The following is a 15409-nucleotide window of genomic DNA, read 5'->3' as shown; positions in this document are numbered from 1 at the left end:
CATGATTAATATTTTTAGCTTGCCCTTAGCTGTTTGTTCAAGAAGAGACCCTACCCAACCATCTATTCCTGAGATGTATAACTTTGCATTTTTGATATTGTCCTTTTAATTAATCTTTTAATGATTTTGTAACCAGAACATTATGGTCTAAACAAGATTCGATGCATAACCTTCCTACTTTTAAATTCCATACCTTTAGAACTAAAGCTGAAGGCTTTGTTTGCTTTTCTAATGGCTTTGCTAATCTGTGCTGCACTATCCAGTGATTTGGTCTAATTTGGTTCTGCAATGCCTCTGTTCCTGTACTCCAGCTGGACTTGCACCACCTAAATAATGCATCATCAATTCCCTAAGATGTATATTACACATTTAGGGAATTGATGATGCATTATTTAGATGGAAAGTATTTGCCAATTATTTTTCCATTCTTGAAGTTTATTAATGTCCTCCTGTAATTTGATGTGATGCTTTTGTAGTGGACAGCGAAGAGGGTTACCTCCGATCTGGACCAGATGGGCCAATGGGCTGAGAAGTGGCAGATGGAGTTTAATTCAGATAAATGCGAGGTGCTGCATTTTGGGAAAGCAAATCTTAGCAGGACTTATACACTTAATGGTAAGGTCCTAGGCAGTGTTGCTGAACAAAGAGACCTTGGAGTGCAGATTCATAGCTTCTTGAAAGTGGAGTCGCAGGTAGATAGGATAGTGAAGAAGGCATTTGGTATGCTTTCTTTTATTGGTCAGAGTATTGAATACAGGAGTTGGGAGGTCATGTTGCGGTTGTACAGGACATTGGTTAGGCCACTGTTGGAATATTGCATGCAATTCTGGTCTCCTTCCTATTGGAAAGATGTTGTGAAACTTGAAAGGGTTCAGAAAAGATTTACAAGGATGTTGCCAGGGTTGGAGAATTTGAGCTATAGGGACAGTCTGAACAGGTTGGGGCTGTTTTCCCTGTAGCGTCGGAGGCTGAGGGGTGACCTGATAGAGGTTTACAAAATTATGAGGGGCATGGATAGGGTAAACAGGCAAAGTTTTTTCCCTGGGGTCAGGGAGTCCAGAACTAGAGGGCATAGGTTTAGGGTGAGAGAAGAAAATATATAAAAGAGACCTAAGGGGCAACTTTTTCACATAGAGGGTGGTACAGGTATGGAATGAGCTGCCAGAGGATGTGGTGGAGGCTGGTCCAATTCCAGCATTTAAAAGGCATCTGGATGGGTATATGAATAGGAAGGGTTTGGAGGGATATGGGCCGGATGCTGGCAGGTGGGACTAGATTGGGTTGGGATATCTGGTTGGCATGGACAGGTTGGACCGAAAGGTCTATTTCCATGCTGTACATCTGAGTCTATGGCATTTGTTTTCACTATCTCCACCACCCCTCCGTGTTCTAAGTTGATATCATTCACAAATGTAGAAATTGCATTCTTAATACCAATCTTAAAATTGTTAATGCAAATCATGAGCGGCCATGGTCCTAGCACTGATCTTACAGAGCCTTACCTCTTAGCCTGAACTCTTTGAGAACTGCCCTTTGTTCCCATTAGCTGCTTTCTGTTCTGAAGCCAGGCAGCGTTCTGTCTGTTGTGAGTTCCCTTACTCTATGATCTCCGGTCTTATTCCTGTATTTGTTATGGGACATCTTACTGAAGGTCTTTTACAAACTCAGATAAATTACATCCATGTATTACCATTATCTATTTTCCCTTTTGAACTGCACGTTATTTATTATTGCATTATTGCATTTCTGGAGATTCTTCTGTTCTCTCCTTCAGTGATGCTTCCACTAACTTTCCTACCATGTGACAGGGTAAAGAAGGATATGCTATTTACACTAGTTAGTATATCAGTAACTAGGGGTCACAACTTCGAGATTGTCAGCAAGAGAACTTGGAGTGAGATGAGGAGAAACATCTTTACTCGGAGTTGTGAGGATTTGGAGTGCACTGTCTGGGAGAGTGGTGCAGGAGGTTTCAAAACCGAGCTGGATGTACAGGTCATTGTTTTATAACATCGTTTCGTCAACACGAATTCACTGTAACACAATTGATTAATTGGGAATGCCCATGTAGGTCAGTGGTGATGGATTTATGTCAGGAAGGTCGAGTTGTTGGTGGCTGGGAATATTGGGATATGGAGAAAGTTGCGAGGTGCATCGGTGTACGTGAAGCCTCCTCCTAGGTTAGGTTCATAATCTAGGGCAGACCACTCAAAACGTTCCTGAGCAGGCAACCCAGACCATAACTTTGCAATTTGTTTTGGTAAGTGTACAGAGAGAGTTACCCGGTGTAAGCTAGCTAGGTTGACTACTAGGTTTTAAAACAGACAGAAATTTATTCACAAAATTACACAATGAAACACCAAGAACAGAATAAAGAACCCCGACAGATCTCAGCCTATCCAAACTAGACTTAATTATACTGTTCCGAATATACACCACAGCCCCAATAAGCAAGCCCTTTCCAGTTTAAAAAATGGAACAGATGCTTACAGGTTGAAGTTAGAAGGGCAGAAGGAGAGGGCGAGCCTGTTCACACAGTCCACTGCTGAACTTCTAACTAGTTCTGGCCTGAACTGCTCAGCCAGAGAGCTGACCACTCCCCTTTCATTATACAGGTCACTTCTAAAACATGACCACTTTGGCCTGAAGTCTCATCTGTTTACTTATAAATAAAAACATCCCTAAATACCCTTTAATCTCTGCACCAAACCAGTCTAATTGGAGCCAGGAGCATTTTATGACTCCTCTGAACAAAACCAAGGACACAGTCTCCTTGAGAAAAGGAACAGCTTTTAGAAAAAAGGGACCAGCTTTGTGACAGATGTGAGAGTTGTACGTAAGTGGTAGAGTTGTGGGGAATGAGCTGTGGGTTAGCTTGGTCCCTTAATCCTCTTCCCACCGCAAATCCATCCGCACCTCCATGCTGTGACAGTACAGAGGGGTGTGTGTTGTCATGGGTTTTTTTATGAAGAAAGGCTGAGACAGACATACTGAACATTCTGTTCCAAGCCAGCAAAATAAACAGCCTGGGAGACCTTGAAGTTTTATTTTTAAAGGATGGAAAAAATAGAAGCAGCATGAGTGGGTGAGGTCATGTTCCCACTGACCCAGGATTTTAGTTTCAGCTTTCAGTAGTTGCTGGGGTCTTGAAGCTGGATGTGGAAGATGTTATTCCTCTCTCTCTGCAGCAGCTAGAATTTTGGCTTCTGTTCTTGCTGCTAGAATTGCATGTCAGACAATCTATTTTACTGAATGTGCCTTTGCCAAATGCATGTTTATGGGATGTTACCATTTTGAAACCGTTGCTGTTGAGTAATTAACTCATCTATTATTCTGTTAAGTTTTCCAGTAGAGTTAAGTTATTCCAATTCTTCTTTCTTGCTTCAAGCTGGATAGTTTGACCAAAGGAATTGCATCCAGAACACCACACCTTACACTTACCTTTTAAAAATAAGGAAACGTTAGGGTCTAGGCTATCTGTCTAATATGTTTGAGGGGGTTTGGTCTGGTCCATAACAATGCCTCTCTTGTCAATCTCACAGACTTACTTATGTAGCTCATCCAATGCCCCAGCAACTCAGCGCAGCTTTTTTCCTGTAAATCTGTCTACACATCTTCCTCCTAATGTTCCCAGGCTCTGCTATATCTGCAACTGTACCCACCTTTTGAATGTGAGCTTGAAATCTAGCAGCCTTCCAAGTCCCCTGTCTGCCCCGGGGTATTAATGTTGGAACCTAATCCTGATTGTTTCTGTCTGTTATATTAACAGTGATCTTCTTCACAGGCTTCCACCTTCTCCACAGTTATTGTCTATGTGATGGACACCTCACGCAGCACCAACCCAGTCACCTTCATGTCTAACATGCTGTATGCATGCAGGTATGTTCCCAAGCTGTGTACTGGGGCAGGAGCTGGTCCCTGTGCTCTCCAGTGATGTGGGTGTCGCTGGAGAGGCACCTGAGGGTCCATGTTTTCATATCATTGTGAAATAGGAGTGATAATGAATCATTGAGGACCAAAGAAAGCTCTAATGGCATTTGGTAACAATTGTTAATCGGACAAAATTTACAGTTAGGATTTGATATTGTTGTTGTGGTTCTGTTCGCCGAGCTGGGAGTTTTTGTTGCAAACGTTTCGTCCCCTTTCTAGGTGACTTCTTCAGTGCTTGGGAGCCTCCTGTGAAGCGCTTCTGTGCTGATTCCTCCAGCATTTATAGTGGTGCGTCTCTGCCGCTTCCGGTTGTCAGTTGCTGTCCGCTGCAGTGGCCGGAAATAGGGTCTAGGTCGATGTGTTTGTTGAGAGAATTTGTGGATGAGTGCCATGCCTCTAGGAATTCCCTGGCTGTTCTCTGTTTGGCCTGCCCTATAATAGTGGTGTTGTCCCAATCGAAATCATGTTGTTTGTCATCTGAGTGTGTGGCTACTAGGGATAGCTGGTCGTGTCGTTTTGTGGCTAGTTGGTGTGGCTAGTTAGTAGTCACACACTCACATGACAAACAACATGAATTCGATTGGGACAACACCACTATTATAGGGCAGGCCAAACCGAGAACAGCCAGGGAATTCCTAGAGGCATGGCACTCATCCACTGATTCTATCAACAAACACATCGACCTGGACCCAATATACCGGCCACTGCAGCGGACAGCAACTGACAACCGGAAGCAGCAGAGACAAATCACTATAAATGCCGGAGGAATCAGCACAGAAGCGCTTCACAGGAGGCTCCCAAGCACTGAGGAAGTCACCTAGACAGGGGACAAAACGTTTGCAACTAAAATTCCCAGCTCGGCGAACAGAACCATAACAACGAGCACCCGAGCTACAAATCTTCTCACAAACTTTGAATTTGTTATTGTATATTAGGGTAGGTGATGGCCAAGTGGTCTTATCACTGGTCTGTTCATCCAAATCCAAGTAATGTCCTGGGAACCTGAGTTCAAATCCTACCATGACAGAGTGGTAATTTATTAAAGTGATAATTGCACAAGTTGAATTGTCCTTTCTGCATGTTACATAGCTCATATTTATCAACAAAACAAGGTCCAACTTCTGGGTCTGTCTTCCATTTTCCATAGGATCCATGTGTGTATTCTGTCAGATCTCAACACTGTCCATCTTCTTATCTTAAATACTTCCTTTCAATTTATTTCAATCTCTGTTATCTCACTTCCGGCCAGTTCAGTAGCAGCTGTGGAACATCTAGAAGGGGGAGGATGAACAACCAGCAATCATGGAATATGTTGGGGGTTGACAAGAAATGAGCTCCTGAAGCATGAGTGTAGGGAGTTGGGTAGATTAAAGAGGCATGCTTCGAGATTGTAATCCCTGCCACATGCTGATGAGTACAGGAAATGGAAGATGAGTCAGGTGAAGACATCGCTGCAGAGATGGTGAAGGAGGGTGCCTTTTAGATCATTGGGACAACTTCTGGGGGTTGAATGGGTTGCACCTAAACTGGAATGAGTCCAGTTTCCTCGCTGGGAATTTGCTTATGCTGATGGGGAAGTTTTAAACTGATTTGATGGGGGTATGGAGCACAGAGGAAATATAAATTCAGACTCACTCGGTTGTGAAGAAATGCCAGGACAGTCCAGCAGACAGAGAAATCATAGGCAGGGTAAGGTACGTGATAAATGTAGAAAACTAAATCTTATCTATCTGAATGCAAGGAACTTGATTAGCAAGGCAGATGAACTTAGAGTTGATCAGCACGTTGGAATATGATATTGTTGCAATCGCTGAGTTATGACAGCTTAACATTCCAGGGGACAGTAGTTTCACGTGGAGTGGAGAGGCAAGTAAGTGAGTGAGGTATTGATAAAGGAAACCACTACTGCAGTAATGAGGGTGGATGTTGCAGAAGCGTCATCAAATGAGGCCATCTAGGTAAAGCTTAGACATAAACAAAGGGGCAGTTACCTTGCTGGGATTATAATACAGGCCTCCCAATAATCAGAGGGAGGAAAGGTAACACATATGTAAGCAGAAAGGTGTGAGAGAAACAGGGTTCCAGTTTGAGGGGGCTTCAACTTTGCTAACATTAATTAGGATTGCCTTAGTGTGAAAGAATCAGATGCAATTTTTAAAATGCCTTTTTGTTCCAATCTCGATAGTCCTCCAAGAGATGAGTCAGTGTGTTTCTGTAAGAGCGAAGGGCAAGGGCATGAAGTCCAGGGAACCCTGAATGTCCTGGGACATCGCGAGTTTGCTAAAGGGAAATGAGGAAACTTGCCTGGTAGGGGGTTGTTTAAAAAATAAATTTAGAGGGCAAGATGTATTTTAGAAATGAGATCAAGAAAAACCTCAAGGCTTTTTAAAGGTAGATTAAGAGTAAGAGGATTACCAGGAAAAAGATGGAACAGATTAGAAACCAAAAAGGCAATCTGTGCATGGAGCCAGTGGATACAGGTGAGGTCTTAACTGAACTTCTCATCTGAATTCACAGAGAAGAGAATGGAAATGCTATTTGGGACAGTGAGATTCTGGAACATGTTATGGCTATTAAGGAGGAGGTATGAGACATGCTAGTAGGCATCCAGGTGCACAAATACCCAGGGCCTGATGAAGTATATCCCAGGAAGGCAAGAGAGGAGATTTCTGCTGACCTGGCAGAGATACTTAATACCTTGTTGGCCATAGGTGAAGTGCCAGCTGACTGGGGGGTAGCTAATGGGGTTGCTTTGCTGAAGAAGGGCAGCAAGGATAGATCAGGTAATTACAGAGCAGTTAATCTGACATCAATGGAAAGGGTATTGTTGGAAAGAAATTCTGATGGACAAGATTAATCAGTCTTTTGAAATGCAGAGATTGATCAGGGATAGTCAGCATGGATTTGTTCAAAGGGGATCCTGTCTGATTAACGTAATTGACTTTTTTGAAGAGGTGACTAACTATATTGATGAGGGTAGCACAGTTGATGTGGCTTATATGGACTTCATGTTGGCTTTTGACAAGGTCTCACATGGAAGGCTGGTGCAAACGACCAGAGCCCATGGGATGCAAGGCATGTTGGCTAACTGGATCCAAAACTAGCTTATAAATAAGAAGTAAAGGGTGATGATAGAGGGTAGTCATTGTAATTGGAAGCCTGTGACCAGCAAGATGTACCACAGGGATCGGTGCTGGGACCCGTGACCCTTGCTGTTTGTTATGTACAATAACCACTTGGATATGGATGTCACACGATAATTAGTAAAAGTTTACAGATGATATGAAAATTGATGGTGGTGTTGATAGTGAGGAGGATGGTCTCGGACGCCAGTCTGCTATTGATCAGCTGGTAATTTGGGCAGAGCAGTGATCGAGTTTAAACTGTATTTTGGGAAGTGTAATAAGGGAAGGATAACCACGATGAATGGTAGGTTCCTACGGAGTACTGAGGAGCAAAGGGACCTTGGTGTACAGGTCCTTAGATCCCTGAAGAAGTCAGCACAGGGAGACAGTTTGTGAAGATGGTATATGAGATATCTGCCTTCATTAACCAGGGCATAGACTATAGGAACAGGGGAGTCCTATTACAACTTGACAAACATTGGTTAGGGCACAGATGGAATATTTAGTGCAGTTCTGCTGGCTGCATTGTTGGAAAGATGTGATTGCACTGGCGATGGTGCAGAGGAGATTAACCAGGATGTTGCTGAGGATGAAAAGTCTCAGTTATGACGGGAGGCTGAGGGGGTTCTGATTGAGGTATCCAAAGTTATGAGACAGACTAAGTCATGAAAGTCTCTTCCTCATGGCAGATGTTTCTGACAGTGTAAGTTTATGGTGAGGAGCAACTGGCTTTGAGGAGATATGAAGAGAGCGAAAATTCACCCAGACGGTGGTAGAAATATTGAATGTGCTGCATGAGAGGGTGGTAGAAGCAAGTATTTATAGAATCATAGAATCCCTACAGTGTGAAAACATGCCATTTGGCCTATCGAGTCCCCACCAACTCTCTGAAGAGTATTCCACTCTACGCTATTCCTGCAACCCTGTATTCCCCATGGCTCACCCAGCTAGTACTGTCCCAACATTTCAGAAACATCTGGATGAGCACTTAAAATTGCAGGACATGATTGGCTACAGACCAAGTGCAGGTAAATGGAATTACTGTTGTTTGGTGTTTGTTAGTCAGCACAGATATGATGGACCAAAGGGCCTGTTTCTATTCTGTGTGCCTCTGACTCTGTTTGTCTCCCCTAATTTCCAAAATCTTGTTTCCTTTCCTCTTGTCCCATGCCTCATTTCACAACTCATTCATACTGATAGGTTTAAACAGTCCTGACTCCTCCTCGTCATGTTTCTCTCTTGTCACACTTATTCTTTCTTTTTTTTTCTTAATCCCTTATACACCTGTATGAGCCACATGTGCTCCTTAATTTCAGTTTGCTGCAACCTCTGTGTTGTCCATGTTGTCTGCAGCTTGAGTAGTGTCATTAGTTAAAGATCAGCAACATTTCAGTCACCCCCATGGCAATATTTTGTACTTCCATCACAGTCATGTTGATCCTTTCCTCACCTTTCTGACACCTTCCTCTGATGTAATCTGATGCTCTGGTTTCTGTATAAATTATTTTCCTTTCTTAAATTGTACAAAGTTAAAATAGTAATTGGATTCCCACTTGAGATTCCTTCCTACCTCAGCAATTAAGTCAAACCTTTGACAGCAGTCTTATTGTTATTCCTAATAATTTATTTGATTTTCCTCCCATAATGGGGGGGGGGGGGGGGGTGTGGACTGTAAAACAACTCTGCTAGTAGTGCAGTCCCTTTGTATTTCATCTCTGTTTCATTCTGTAAATCTTTTACAAAAGTCTGTTGGTTGTACGTTTTTTTGGCTTTACAAGGGCCTTTGCGTTAAATTATAATGTCCATTGTTCCTCTTTCAGTATTCTGTACAAGACCAGACTGCCATTCATTGTCATCATGAATAAGGTAAGAATCACTTAGGTTGGGACAATATAGGGATCACACAGAGACCTTGCACTCCAGTGATCTATGTTCACGTGTGTCCCACTGATTTAAAATCACCTAGGGGCTGTAAAATAACTAGATCCAAGGTAGTCCCAGACCAGTTACTCAGGATGTACAACCGCTGGGCTTGGTTGCAGGAAATGCTGACTTGTATTTGTACTGAACTTTCAAAGGTGGATCTTGGCCACATTTAGTCAGAGTGTATGGGGAACTTTGTTGGGTGTCTAGGTGAATGTTGAACCTATCCTGGAAGTCCCAAGCTGGAAGTGTTTGGTGGGGACAATATAGAGGGAGCTTTATTCTGTATTCTTGAGCTTAATGTGGATAAATGTGAAGTTATTCATTTGAATTGGAGAATAGAAAAGCAGCTTATTATCTAAGTGTAGAGAAACGTCCGAGTGCTTTGGTGCAGAGGGACCTGGGTGTCCTCATATGTAAATTAGAGAGCACTATTATGCAGATACAGCTGGTAATAAGGAAGGCAACAGGGGGGTTGTCATTTATTAAGAATAAAACAGGGGAAGTGTTCCTTCAATCATACAGCAGGCTAGAGTATTGCTTACAACTCTGGTCTCCTTTCTTGGGGCAGGATGTTCACTCGATTAATTCCAGAGAGGAGGGGTTTGTTTTGGGCAGAAAGTCAGCAGTTTAGGACTATTCTTGCTGGGGTTTAGAATAATGAAACAAAATCTAACTGAGACGTATATCTGAAGGAGATTGACAAAGTAGACATTGAGAGGATGCTTGTTTATGTGGGGTAGTCTAGAATGTGAGGTCATAGTTTGAGGAGAAAGGGTAGCAGATTGAAAACCGAGATGAGGGAGAATGGCTTCCAAAGGGTTGTGAATCTGTGGCTCGAGGGGCTGAATTGTGAACTCCTGCTCCTGGCTCTAACCACAGGCTGTCCCTGGGAATGGGGGCCAATGTCAAGGTAGTTTTACTTTGACTTTAAAAGAGTAGACAGAGCTTTACTCTTTAACTATCCCCGTGCAGTACTGTTTGATAGGCACAGTATTGAGGGAGTTTTACAGGTATACCTGAACAGTACTGTACTTGTCCTGGGAATATTTGTTGGGATAACACATGTTGAGTTTTACTGTGCATCCAACCTCTCCGGTAAGTAAAAAACTATGGGACAGTGCAGAGAACTACTTGATGGACATGCAAAAAGTTAATTGGGGTTGAGGATATGAGTGGTTTTTGAAAAAGATGAGCTGAAAGGATATGGAGAGATATTCAGGGAATGGGTGAGGACAGGTTAAGCAGTGATTGTCATGTAGAGATTGGATTCGGGAGTGATGTAAGGGGAGGGAGCTGTGTAGCCACTGCATGCAGTTGTTGGGAATGTGATGAGTGGGAAAATTAACATCTGAACAAGCGGTTTGTTATGCCTGGAGCCTCCTGGTCCTTTTTCATGCAGGAGATATCCAGTTGCTGCGACTGTACACTGATCATTATCCTGTTCCTGTGACTGGACACTGATCATTACCCTGTTCCTGTGACTGGACACTGATCATTACCCTGTTCCTGTGACTGTACACTGATCATTACCCTGTTCCTGTGACTGGACACTGATCATTACCCTGTTCCTGTGACTGTACACTGATCATTACCCTGTTCCTGCGACTGTACACTGATCATTACCCTGTTCCTGTGACTGGACACTGATCATTACCCTGTTCCTGTGACTGTACACTGATCATTACCCTGTTCCTGTGACTGGACACTGATCATTACCCGGTTCCTGTGACTGTACAATGATCATTACCCTGTTCCTGCGACTGTACACTGATCATTACCCTGTTCCTGTGACTGGACACTGATCATTACCCTGTTCCTGTGACTGGACACTGATCATTACCCGGTTCCTGTGACTGTACACTGATCATTACCCTGTTCCTGTGACTGGACACTGATCATTATCCTGTTCCTGTGACTGGACACTGATCATTATCCTGTTCCTGTGACTGGACACTGATCATTACCCTGTTCCTGTGACTGGACACTGATCATTGCCCTGTTCCTGTGACTGGACACTGATCATTGCCCTGTTCCTGTGACTGGACCCTGATCATTACCCTGTTCCTGTGACTGGACCCTGATCATTACCCTGTTCCTGTGACTGTACACTGATCATTACCCTGTTCCTGTGACTGTACACTGATCATTACCCTGTTCCTGTGACTGTACACTGATCATTACCCTGTTCCTGTGACTGGACACTGATCATTACCACGTTCCTGTCACTGTACACTGATCATTACCCGGTTCCTGTGACTGGACCCTGATCATTACCACGTTCCTGTGACTGGACACTGATCATTATCCTGTTCCTGTGACTGGACACTGATCATTACCCTGTTCCTGTGACTGGACACTGATCATTATCCTGTTCCTGTGACTGGACCCTGATCATTACCCTGTTCCTGTGACTGGACACTGATCATTACCCTGTTCCTGTGACTGGACACTGATCATTACCCTGTTCCTGTGACTGGACACTGATCATTACCACGTTCCTGTGACTGGACCCTGATCATTACCCTGTTCCTGTGACTGGACCCTGATCATTACCCTGTTCCTGTGACTGTACACTGATCATTACCCTGTTCCTGTGACTGGACCCTGATCATTACCACGTTCCTGTGACTGTACACTGATCATTACCCTGTTCCTGTGACTGGACACTGATCATTACCCTGTTCCTGTGACTGGACACTGATCATTACCCGGTTCCTGTGACTGGACCCTGATCATTACCACGTTCCTGTGACTGTACACTGATCATTAACCTGTTCCTGTGACTGGACCCTGATCATTACCCTGTTCCTGTGACTGGACCCTGATCATTACCCTGTTCCTGTGACTGGACACTGATCATTACCACGTTCCTGTGACTGGACACTGATCATTACCCTGTTCCTGTGACTGGACACTGATCATTACCCTGTTCCTGTGACTGGACACTGATCATTACCCTGTTCCTGTGACTGGACACTGATCATTATCCTGTTCCTGTGACTGGACACTGATCATTACCCTGTTCCTGTGACTGTACACTGATCATTACCCTGTTCCTGTGACTGTACCCTGATCATTAACCTGTTCCTGTGACTGGACACTGATCATTGCCCTGTTCCTGTGACTGGACACTGATCATTGCCCTGTTCCTGTGACTGGACACTGATCATTGCCCTGTTCCTGTGACTGGACACTGATCATTGCCCTGTTCCTGTGACTGGACACTGATCATTACCCTGTTCCTGTGACTGGACACTGATCATTACCCTGTTCCTGTGACTGGACCCTGATCATTAACCTGTTCCTGTGACTGGACCCTGATCATTACCCTGTTCCTGTGACTGGACCCTGATCATTACCCTGTTCCTGTGACTGGACACTGATCATTACCCTGTTCCTGTGACTGGACACTGATCATTACCCTGTTCCTGTGACTGGACACTGATCATTACCCTGTTCCTGTGACTGGACACTGATCATTAACCTGTTCCTGTGACTGGACACTGATCATTACCCTGTTCCTGTGACTGGACACTGATCATTAACCTGTTCCTGTGACTGGACACTGATCATTACCCTGTTCCTGTGACTGGACACTGATCATTACCCTGTTCCTGTGACTGGACACTGATCATTAACCTGTTCCTGTGACTGGACACTGATCATTACCACGTTCCTGTGACTGGACACTGATCATTACCCCGTTCCTGTGACTGGACACTGATCATTACCACGTTCCTGTGACTGGACACTGATCATTGCCCTGTTCCTGTGACTGGACACTGATCATTGCCCTGTTCCTGTGACTGGACACTGATCATTACCCTGTTCCTGTGACTGGACACTGATCATTACCCTGTTCCTGTGACTGGACCCTGATCATTAACCTGTTCCTGTGACTGGACCCTGATCATTACCCTGTTCCTGTGACTGGACCCTGATCATTACCCTGTTCCTGTGACTGGACACTGATCATTACCCTGTTCCTGTGACTGGACACTGATCATTACCCTGTTCCTGTGACTGGACACTGATCATTACCCTGTTCCTGTGACTGGACCCTGATCATTAACCTGTTCCTGTGACTGGACCCTGATCATTACCCTGTTCCTGTGACTGGACCCTGATCATTACCCTGTTCCTGTGACTGGACACTGATCATTACCCTGTTCCTGTGACTGGACACTGATCATTACCCTGTTCCTGTGACTGGACACTGATCATTACCCTGTTCCTGTGACTGGACACTGATCATTAACCTGTTCCTGTGACTGGACACTGATCATTACCCTGTTCCTGTGACTGGACACTGATCATTAACCTGTTCCTGTGACTGGACACTGATCATTACCCTGTTCCTGTGACTGGACACTGATCATTACCCTGTTCCTGTGACTGGACACTGATCATTACCCTGTTCCTGTGACTGGACACTGATCATTACCCCGTTCCTGTGACTGGACCCTGATCATTACCCCGTTCCTGTGACTGGACCCTGATCATTACCCTGTTCCTGTGACTGGACCCTGATCATTACCCTGTTCCTGTGACTGGACCCTGATCATTACCCTGTTCCTGTGACTGGACCCTGATCATTACCCTGTTCCTGTGACTGGACACTGATCATTAGGAGGTAGCTGAGCACTTCGGGGACAGTGACCACAACTCGGTGACTTTTACTTTAGTGATGGAGAGGGATAATCGTGCGCCGCAGGGCAAGAGCTATAGCTGGGGGCAGGGAAATTATGATGCAGTGAGGCATGACTTAGGATGTGTGGATTGGAAAAACAGGCTTCAAGAGAAGAACACTAATGAGATGTGGGGAGTGTTCAAGGAGCAGCTACTGCGTGTCCTCGATAGGTATGTACCAGTCAGGCATGGTGTAAAGGGCCTTGTGAGGCAGCCGTGGTTTAGTAAGGAATTGGAGTCCCTTGTGAAAGGGAAGAAGGCGGCATATGTAAAGATGAGGCGTGAAGGTTCAGTAGGGGCGATTGAGAGTTATAAGGTAGCCAGGAAGGAGCTAAAGAGGGAGCTAAGAGAAGCGAGAAGGGGACATGAAAAGTCTTTAGCTGGTAGGATTAGGGAAAACCCAAAGGCTTTCTATAGGTATGTCAAGAATAAAAGGATGACTAGGGTAGGTATCGGTCCAGTCAAGGATAGTAGTGGGAAGTTGTGTGTGGAGGCGGAGGAGATTGGAGAGACATTAAATCAGTACTTTTCATCAGTATTCACTCAGGAACAGGACACTGTTGCTGATGTGAATATGGAATCACAAATAATTAGAATGGATGCCCTGGAAATATGCAGGGAAGAGGTTTTGGGAATATTGGAAAGGATGAATATAGATAAGTCTCCTGGGCCTGATGGCATTTACCCCAGGATCCTATGGGAAGCTAGGGAGGAGATAGCAGAGCCATTGGCCTGGATTTTTATGTCGTCGTTGTCAACGGGAATAGTACCAGAGGACTGGAGGATAGCGAATGTGGTCCCATTGTTCAAGAAAGGGAGTAGGGATAGCCCTAGTAACTATAGGCCAGTGAGTCTGACTTCAGTGGTGGGCAAAGTCTTAGAGAGAATGGTAAGGGATAAGATTTATGAACATCTGGGTAGGAATAACGTGATCAGGGATAGCCAGCATGGTTTTGTGAAGGGCAGGTCGTGCCTCACAAACCTTATTGAGTTCTTTGAGAAGGTGACCAAGGAAGTGGATGAGGGTAAAGCAGTAGATGTTGTGTATATGGATTTTAGTAAGGCGTTCGATAAGGTTTCCCATGGTAGGCTAATGCTAAAACTTCGGAGGTATGGCATTGAGGATACATTAGAGGTTTGGATTAGGAATTGGCTGGCTGGAAGGAGACAGAGGGTAGTAGTTGATGGATTATGTTCATCTTGGAGCGCAGTTACTAGCGGTGTACCACAAGGATCTGTTTTGGGACCATTGCTTTTTGTTATCTTTATAAATGATCTAGAGGAAGGACTTGAAAGCTGGGTAAGCAAGTTTGCGGATGACACAAAAGTCGGTGGAGTTGTGGATAGTGAGGAAGGAAGTGGTAGGTTACAGCGGGATATAGATAAGTTGCAGAGCTGGGCGGAAATGTGGCAAATGGAATTCAATGTAGCTAAGTGCGAAGTCGTTCACTTTGGTAGGAATAACAAGATGATGGATTACTGGGCTAATGGTAGGCTACTTGGTAGTGTGGATGAGCAGAGGGATCTTGGTGTCCATGTACACAGATCTCTGAAAGTTGCCACCCAGGTAAATAGTGCTGTGAGGAAGGCATATGGTGTACTGGGCTTTATTGGCAGAGGAATTGAGTTCCGGAGTCCTGAGGTCATGTTGCAGTTGTATAAGACTCTGGTGCGGCCTCATCTGGAGTATTGTGTGCAGTTTTGGTCGCCATACTATAGGAAGGATGTGGAAGCTTTAG

The 15409-nt window shown here is 44.5% G+C and overlaps 1 protein-coding gene across 1 annotated transcript in view; it reads left to right on the top strand.

Moving 5' to 3' along the window:
• The window catches only part of gpn1 (GPN-loop GTPase 1), a 74819-nt gene that overhangs the window by 21045 nt on the left and 38365 nt on the right, over positions 1-15409 (top strand). The window contains exons 7-8 of the mRNA XM_060830713.1: positions 3785-3879; positions 8876-8921. Coding sequence (XP_060686696.1) covers positions 3785-3879; positions 8876-8921 — 141 coding nt within the window. The remainder of the gene's footprint in view (positions 1-3784; positions 3880-8875; positions 8922-15409) is intronic.

Source organism: Hemiscyllium ocellatum, chromosome 10 (genome assembly GCF_020745735.1).
Source record: "Hemiscyllium ocellatum isolate sHemOce1 chromosome 10, sHemOce1.pat.X.cur, whole genome shotgun sequence".
NCBI lineage: Eukaryota > Metazoa > Chordata > Chondrichthyes > Orectolobiformes > Hemiscylliidae > Hemiscyllium > Hemiscyllium ocellatum.
The sequence above is the reverse complement of the archived record's forward strand: the minus strand, read 5'-3'. Positions and strand labels throughout refer to the sequence as shown.